This window comes from Struthio camelus, chromosome 3 (genome assembly GCF_040807025.1).
Source record: "Struthio camelus isolate bStrCam1 chromosome 3, bStrCam1.hap1, whole genome shotgun sequence".
Lineage (NCBI taxonomy): Eukaryota > Metazoa > Chordata > Aves > Struthioniformes > Struthionidae > Struthio > Struthio camelus.
Genome location: NC_090944.1, coordinates 864,142 through 872,246, shown reverse-complemented (window position 1 = coordinate 872,246; position 8,105 = coordinate 864,142). Strand labels below are relative to the sequence as shown.

Sequence of the window (8,105 nt, the reverse complement as noted above, 5' to 3'; positions counted from 1 at the left end):
CTCGCCCACTACACCGCTCCACCCTTTCATGCTGTTCAGCCCACTGCACCGCTCCACCCTTGCACTGCTCGCGCCATCATGCTGCTCAGCCCACCACTGCACTGCTCACCCCTTGCACTGCTCACCCCTCTCCTCTCACCCCACTGCACCTCTCACCCCGTCACACCGCTCATCCTGCCCCTCCCCACCCGGTTGCCTCCCGCCCTGTCCCCCGCTCGCCTGCCGCAGCCCCCACCCGTCACTGCGTGTCCCAGACGGGCCCCGCTGGCTCCAGGTTCCCCAGGGCTGCAGCGGCCACAGCTCCCTGCTCCGGGGCCGGCCCCTTCCTGGGGGCTGCCCTGGCCTCGGCCCAGCCCTGGCCCCCGGCCTGCCGCCCCCGGGCCCAGCCCTGCGCCGACGTGGCCGACCTTGGACCCACCGGCGGCCCCGGCCCCCGGCCCAGCTGCCGGCTCCCGCCCCGGCGCCTCCGCAAGCGCTGCGTGTGCGAGAGGGGTGGGCAAGCGGTGTGCGTGCGACAGGCGTGCGCGTGAGCAGTGTGCGAGTCAAGGGGGCAAGCAGTGCGTGTGCAAGAGGTGCACCTGCAAGCAGTGAGCGTGAGTGGGGCGAGTGCATGTGTGTGAGGAGTGGGTGTGCGAGCCGCATGCTTGGCCCTGGCCTCCCTGCGGCCGGGAGGGGCAGGGCTGCGGTGCCCCGGGGCAGCGCGTCACCCACACTGCAGCCAGCCCCAGGCCCTGGCCGAGCCAGGAGCACCAGTGTGGGAGGGGTGCCAAGAGGGGGTGCATGCGCAGTGTGCGCACCGCTGCGTGTGCAGTGCCTGCCAGCATGTGGGCAGCGCGTGGCCGCGTACCTGCAGCACACATGCAGCGAGCATGCACCACGTCGGTGCGTGTGCAGTGCATGCCAGCGCGTGGGCAGCGCGTGGGCAGCGCACCTGCAGTGCGCATGCAGTGAGCGCGCACCGTGTCGGTGTGTGTGCAGCGCGGGGCAGCGCGCGGGCAGCGCGCGGGCAGCGTCCACCCCTCCCCACCGCTGCCCTGCGGCCCCCCTCGCTCGCCCGTGCGCAGGCGCGCCGCCCCGGGGGCGGGGTCTGGCCGCGGGGCGTGGCCTTCTCCACGCCCGCCCCTCGGCGCGCCGCGATTGGCTGCGGCGCGGGGGGCGGGGTCCGGGAGCGGGGCGGGGCCTGCTCTGCTCCCGCCCCTCGGCGCGCCGCGATTGGCTGCGGCGCGGGGCGGGGGCGGGGTCTGGGCGCGGGGCGCGCGGGGTGTCGCGGCGGCCGCCGGCCGCGCCGAGCTCCGGTGCCGCCATGGCCGCGCCGCCGCCGCCCGCCGGCCGCAAGCGGATCCTGTGCGTGGGGCTGGTCTGCCTGGACATCATCAGCGTGGTGGAGGCCTACCCGGCCGAGGACACCGACACCAGGTGCCGCCGCCCGCCGCGCCCGGGCCGGGGGGGCTGCGCCGGTACCGGGGGGTGTGGGCTCGGCCGGGGCCGGGGCCGGAGGGGGTGGGGGCTCTACCGGGGCCGGTACCCGGGGGGTGTGTGGGCTCTCCTGGGGCCACTACTGGGGTCAGTACCGAGGGTGGGTGGGCTCTACTGGGACCCCCCGGTACCGGGGGGGGGGGTGGGCTCGACCGGGGCTGGTACCGGGGGGTGTGTGGGCTCTACTGGGACCAGTACCGGGGGGTGTGTGGGCTCTCCTGGGACCAGTACCGGGGGGGGTGTGGGCTCTCCTGGGACCAGTACCGGGGGGGGTGTGGGCTCTCCTGGGACCAGTACCGGGGGTGTGTGGGCTCTCCTGGGACCAGTACCGGGGGGGGTGTGGGCTCTCCTGGGACCAGTACCGGGGGGGGTGTGGGCTCTCCTGGGACCAGTACCGGGGGTGTGTGGGCTCTCCTGGGACCAGTACCGGGGGGGGGTGTGGGCTCTCCTGGGACCAGTACCGGGGGTGTGGGCTCTCCTGGGACCAGTACTGGGGGGGTGTGGGCTCTCCTGGGACCAGTACCGGGGGGGGGTGTGGGCTCTCCTGGGACCAGTACCGGGGGGGGTGTGGGCTCTCCTGGGACCAGTACCGGGGGGGGTGTGGGCTCTCCTGGGACCAGTACCGGGGGGGGGGTGTGGGCTCTCCTGGGACCAGTACTGGGGGGGGGGTGTGGGCTCTCCTGGGACCAGTACCGGGGGGGGGGGAGGGTGGGCTCTACTGGGACTGGTACTGGGGCTGGTACCGGGAGTGTGGGCTCTACCGGGACTGGTACCAGGAGGGGTGGGCTCTACTGGGACTGGTACTGGGACTGGTACCGGGGGGTGTGGGCTCTACCGGGACTGGTACCGGGGGGTGTGGGCTCTACCGGGGCCGGTACTGGGGGGGGTGTTGTCTCTACTGGGACTGGTGTCGGGGCGGGCGGTGCGGGGTCCCTCCGGTGCCGGCTCAGGGCCCCGCGCCCGTGGCAGGTGCGTGTCGCAGCGGTGGCAGCGGGGCGGCAACGCCTCCAACTCCTGCACGGTGCTGGCCCTGCTGGGAGCCCCCTGCGCCTTCATGGGCTCCCTGGCGCCCGGACACGCCGCCGAGTGAGTGGGGCCGTGGGGCAGGGCGGGCGGCCTCGGGGGGCGGCGGGCCGGGGGGACGGCCCCCCGCGAGCCCCCCCCCGCGCTGACGTTCGCTCCCGCCGGCCGGCTGCGGCGCGGTGCCGCGGGTCCCGCGGCCGGGGGGCGCCTGCGTCTCTTCCCGCCGGCAGCTTTGTCCTGGCGGACCTGCGGCGCTACGCGGTGGAGCTGTGCCACCTGGTCCTGCACCCCAGCTGCTCCTTCCCCACCTCCGTCGTCATCGCCAGCGCCAGCCGGGGCACCCGCACCATCCTGCACGCCAACAGGTGCGTGGCGGCCCGCCGGCCCCGCTCACCCCGCTCTCTCTCCCTCCCTCCCCGGCAAGTTTCATCGTGGCGGATTTCCGGCGCCGGGGTGTGGACGTGGCGCACGTGGCCTGGCAGCCCCGGGGGGACGTGCCATGCGCCTGCTGCGTTGTCAACGCCACCAGCGGCTCGCGGACCATTGTGCTCTCCGACACGTAAGGGCGGCGACGCCGCCGGCGCGGGCAGCGCTCGGCGGGGCCGGGCCCCCGCATGCCTGATTCTCCCGTGATTCTGCGCACGCAATCGCTGCCGATCGCCGCCGCAGCTCCCGATCAGCCCCTGCCCGCCGCCGCCGTGATTGGCAGCGGCCTCGCCGTGCGGGGCACCGCGCACGGCACGCGGCTCCCGGCTCGGAGGCCTCCGCTGCTGCCCCGCAGCCGGCCAGGGAGGCGCGGGGCCCGAGGCCGGCGCTGAGGCTGCTTGGGCGCAGCCTCGCCTGGGGCCGCCGCGGCTGCGTGCTGGCGGCGGCCGCGCTGGCCGACGGGGCGGCCGATCCCGCGGCGGCGCCGCGCTGCCCTTTGAGTCTGCCGCAGGGTGTCCGGCTGCGCCGTTAATCATTCACCCTGGGCCGGGCGCAGGCAGGCCGCCCCGCCGGGATCTCTGCCCCCCGGGGCAGAGTCGAGCCCTCCGAAGCCCCTGGCTCTGCCCTTTGCCCCCCGCGCCGCAGCGCCGGGCCGGGCATCGCGCCTCCCAGCCGGCTCCCGCCCACAGGGCCCCTGCCGGTGGCCAGCGGGTGCAGCCGACCCCCGCTTGACCCCCTCTCCTGGCCCCGCAGGAACCTGCCCGATGTGACCGCCCGCGATTTCGAGCAGGTTGACCTCTCCCAGTACAAATGGATCCACTGGGAGGTGAGGCTGGGGGGGGGACCGGGGCAGGCTGGCGCACTGGGGCCCCGGCCCAGGGCAGAGCCGGCTGCTGCAGTGGGGCAGAGCGGGGCTGGGCTTTCCTGGGCCCTGTGGAGGCCACCAGAGCCAGGCCAGGCCGTGCAGCGTGGTGCAGTGCTGTGCAGTGCCACCCCACTGCCCCCTGCCAGGCCTGGGGGAGGCCACCAGGGCCAGGCCAGGCCATGCAGCGTGGTGCAGTGCTGTGCAGTGCTGCCCTGCTGACCGCTGCCAGGCCTGGAGGGAGGCCACCAGAGCCAGGTCATGCCCTGCAGTGTGGTGCAGTGCTGTGCAGTGCTGCCTTGCTGACCGCTGCCAGGCCTGGGGGGGGAGGCCACCAGAGCCAGGTCATGCCCTGCAGTGTGGTGCAGTGCTGCCTTGCTGACCGCTGCCAGGCCTGGGGGAGGCCACCAGAGCCAGGCCATGCCCTGCAGTGTGGTGCAGTGCCACCCTGCTGCCCCCTGCCAGGCCTGGGAGAGGCCACCAGGGCCAGGTCATGCCCTGCAGTGTGGTGCAGTACTGCCCTGCTGACCACTGCCAGGCCTGGGGGAGGCCACCAGGGCCATGCTGTGTGGTGCCATGCTGTGCAGTGCTGTGCAGGGCTGCGCAGTGCACCCCGCTGACGGCCAGCGGGCTCGGGGGAGGCTGCCAGGGCCGTGCTACGCGATGCCAGGCCATGCAGTGCCACCCGCTGCAGTGCAGCTCCACTGGAGGCCCCTGGGCCTGGTGCAGACCACTGGGGCCGTGCCGTGCCGTGTGGTGCGATATCACGCCGGGCTGCGCAGCGCTGTGTCGCGGTGGCTCTGGTGACGGGCCCCGGTGACGGCCGCGGCCCCGGTGGCGCAGGGCCGGAACGCGTCGGAGCAGGTGAAGATGATCCAGCGCGTGGAGGAGCACAACCGGGCCCAGCCGCCGGCCCAGCGCATCCGCATCTCGGTGGAGGTGGAGAAGCCGCGGGAGGAGCTGTACCAGCTCTTCGGCCATGGCGACGTGGTATGGCCCAGCCTGGCCCGGCCCGGCCTAGCTCCCGCCGCCACCACTTCCTCCTCCTCTTCCTCCTCCTCTGCCTCCTCGCGCCTCTCTATGGCACCGCCGGGGCCTCGCGCCTCTCTATGGCACCGCCGGGGCCTCGCGCCTCTCTATCGCCGGGGCCTCGCGCCTCTCTATGGCCTCTATGGCACCGCCGGGGCCTCGTGCCTCTCTATGGCACCGCCGGGGCCTCGCACCTCTCTATCGCCGGGGCCTCGCGCCTCTCTATGGCACCGCCGGGGCCTCGCGCCTCTCTATGGCACCGCCGGGGGCTCGCACCTCTCTATCGCCGGGGCCTCGCGCCTCTCTATGGCACCGCCGGGGCCTCGCGCCTCTCTATGGCACTGCCGGGGGCTCGCACCTCTCTATCGCCGGGGCCTCGCGCCTCTCTATGGCCTCTATGGCACCGCCGGGGCCTTGCGCCTCTCTATGGCACCGCCGGGGCGGCCGCGGCCGCGCTAGGCAGGTGGAGCTGCCTCCATGGTGCGGTGCAGCGCGGCGCGGCCAGCTGAGGGTCGCGCTCAAGGAGCGGGCCGGGCAGGTCGGAGCTGATTGGTCCGTGAGGCGGGGCCGAGAGCGCTGATTGGGTCTGGCGGCCGGGGAGGGGGCGGGGTGGAGGCTGCCGCCCCGCCCCCTCGGGGCTGGGGGCGTCTGGAGGGGTCGGGTGTGGGGCGGGGGGGGATCCAGGGGGGGCTGGAGGGGGGATGGCTGTGGGGCGGGAGGGGTGGATATGGGGCAGGAGGGACCTGGGGGAGTGGTTGTGGGGCAGGAGGCCTGGGGACTGGGTGTGGGGCTGGGTGGGGGGTAGATGTGGGGCTGGAGGGGTGGATATGGGGCAGGAGGGACCTGGGGGAGTGGTTGTGGGGCAGGAGGCCTGGGGGCTGTGTGTGGGGCTGGGTGGGGGGTAGATGTGGGGCTGGAGGGGTGGATATGGGGCAGGAGGGACCTGGGGGAGTGGTTGTGGGGCAGGAGGCCTGGGGACTGGGTGTGGGGCTGGGTGGGGGGGTAGATGTGGGGCGGGAGGCCTGGGGGCTGGTGTGGGGCTGGAGGGGTGGATATGGGGCAGGAGGGACCTGGGGGAGTGGTTGTGGGGCAAGAGGCCTGGGGAGTGGGTGTGGGGCTGGGTGGGGGGGTAGGTGTGGGGCAGGAGGCCTGGGGACCGGTGTGGGGCTGGAGGGGGTGGATGTGGGGCAGGAGGAGGGAGTAGATGTGGGGCAGGAGGGACCTGGGGGGGTGGTTGTGGGGCAGGATGCCTGGGGGCTGGGTGGGGGGGGTAGATGTGGGGCAGGAGGGACCTGGGGGCTGGGTGGGGGCTGGGTGTGGGGCACGAGGAGGGAGTAGATGTGGGGCAGGAGGGACCTGGGGGGGGTGGATGTGGGGCAGGAGGCCTGGGGGCTGGGTGCGGGGCTGGGGTTTGGGAGGGTCTAGGGGAGGGCCAGATGGGGGGTAATGGGGGCTGGGGGCTGGGTGTGGGGTTGTGGGCCCAGCGCCCAGTGTGGGGCTGGGGGGGCAGGGGGTGCCAGGCATGGGGTGATTTGGGTGCTGTGGGGCTGGGCTGGGGCATGTTGGAGGGGGGATGAGGGGGGCAAGGGGGTCCCCGGGCTGGGGGATCTCTGGGTGCAATTGGGCTGTCTCAGGGCTGCAAGGGGCCCTGGGGCTGGGGGCTCCCTGGGGTGGGGGTCCCGGGGCTGGGTGTCGGGGTCTGTAGGGTGGATGTTCCTCCACACGGGGGTCCCGGGGCTGGGTGTCAGGGTCCGTAGGGTGGACGCTCCCCCACACGGGGGTCCCAGGGCTGGGGGTCAGGTCTCCTTGGGGTCGACGCTCCTCCGCACGGGGGTCCTGGGGCTGTGGGTCGGGGTTCCCCAGGGTGGGGGCTCCCCAGGGTGGATGCTCTCCTGCACAGGGGTCCTGGGGCTGTGGGTCGGGGTCCCCAGGGTGGGGTCTCCCCGGGGCTGGGTGTCGGGGTATCGAGGGTGGATGCTCCTCCACACGGGGGTCCTGGGGCTGTGGGTCGGGGTCCCCAGGGTGCGGGCACTCCGGGGCTGGGGGTCAGGACCCCCCAGGTGGGGGCTCCGCAGGGTGGGGGCTCCGCAGGGTGGATGCTCTCCTGCACAGGGGTCCTGGGGCTGTGGGTCGGGGTCCCCAGGGTGGGGGCTCCCCGGGGCTGGGGGTTGTGGCTCCCTGGGATGGGGGCTCCTCAGGGTGGGCACTCCCCCGCACGGGGGTCCCGGGGCTGTGGGTCGGGGTCCCCATGGTGGGGGCTCCCCGCGGCTGGGGGTTGTGGCTCCCTGGGATGGGGGCTCCTCAGGGTGGGCGCTCCCCCGCACGGGGGTCCCGGGGCTGGGGGTCGGGGTCCCCATGGTGGGAGCTCCCCAGAGCTGCGGGTTGGGGTACCCAGGGTGGATGCTCCTCCACACGGGGGTCCTGGGGCTGGGGGTCGGGGTCCCCAGGGTGGGGGCTCCCCGGGGCTGGGGGTTGTGGCTCCTCGGGGTCGATGCTCCTCCACACCGGGGTCACAGGGGCCCCCAGGGTGGGGGCTCCCCGGGGCTGGGGGTCAGGACCCCCCAGGTGGGGGCTTCCCAGGGTGGGGGCTCCCTGGGGTGGATGCTCTCCTGCACAGGGGTCCTGGGGCTGGGGGTCGGGGTCCCCAGGGTGGGGGCTCCGCAGGGTGGGCGCTGCCCCGCACGGGGGTCCCGGGGCTGGGGGTCGGGTCCGGGGGGCGCTGCCCGCCCCCAGCCCGCTCTCCCGCAGGTCTTCGTCAGCAAGGACGTGGCGCGGCACCTGGGCTACGGGTCGGCGGCCGAGGCCGTGCGGGGGCTGCGCGGCCGCCTGCGGCCGGGGTGAGGGCCGGGGCCGGGGGGGTGGGCCGGGGCGGGGGGCCGCTGCCCGCTGACCCTCACCCCCCCCCGCGCAGGGCCACGCTGGTGTGCGCCTGGGCCGAGGCGGGGGCCGACGCCGTGGGGCCCGACGGGCAGCCGGTGCACTCGGACGCCTTCCCGCCGGCCGCCGTGGTGGACACGCTGGGGGCCGGCGACACCTTCAACGCCGCCGTCATCTTCGCCCTCTCCGAAGGTACCGCCGGGGCCGGGACCGGGGCCGGGTCGGGGGGCTCGCGGCCCGGCTCACGGCCCCGCCGCTCCGCAGGGCAGAGCCTGCAGGACGCCGTCACCCTGGGGTGCCGCGTGGCCGGCAGGAAGTGCGGCGTGCAGGGCTACGACGGCATCGTGTGAGCCAGGCCGCCCCCCCCCCGCCAATAAACCCCCCCCCCCGCGACGCCCCCGCTGCTGCCCTG

The 8,105-nt window shown here is 75.0% G+C and overlaps 1 protein-coding gene across 2 annotated transcripts; it reads left to right on the top strand.

Annotated features, from left to right (window-relative positions):
* The first annotated feature begins 1,242 nt into the window (after nt 1–1,242).
* Nucleotides 1,243–8,094, top strand: KHK (ketohexokinase). 2 transcript variants are annotated; one of them, XM_068936574.1, is made up of 8 exons: nt 1,243–1,416; nt 2,446–2,562; nt 2,924–3,058; nt 3,679–3,751; nt 4,631–4,777; nt 7,565–7,653; nt 7,728–7,885; nt 7,958–8,094. In XM_068936574.1, the coding sequence occupies exons 1-8, from the start codon at nt 1,304–1,306 to the stop codon at nt 8,041–8,043; spliced, it is 918 nt and encodes a 305-aa protein (XP_068792675.1). In that variant the 5' UTR covers nt 1,243–1,303; the 3' UTR covers nt 8,044–8,094. The 2 variants fall into 2 exon arrangements, with proteins under 2 accessions (XP_068792675.1, XP_068792676.1); XM_068936575.1 differs by lacking the exon at nt 2,924–3,058 and adding an exon at nt 2,730–2,864.
* Nucleotides 8,095–8,105: the final 11 nt, after the last annotated feature.

Bases quoted from the DNA above. Each gene is read 5' to 3' on its own strand.
- KHK (XM_068936574.1), top strand. From the start codon at position 1,304: ATGGCCGCGCCGCCGCCGCCCGCCGGCCGCAAGCGGATCCTGTGCGTG. The intron at 3,059-3,678 runs GTAAGGGCGGCG...CTGGCCCCGCAG, and splicing joins ACCATTGTGCTCTCCGACAC to GAACCTGCCCGATGTGACCG. The intron at 4,778-7,564 runs GTATGGCCCAGC...GCTCTCCCGCAG, and splicing joins TCTTCGGCCATGGCGACGTG to GTCTTCGTCAGCAAGGACGT.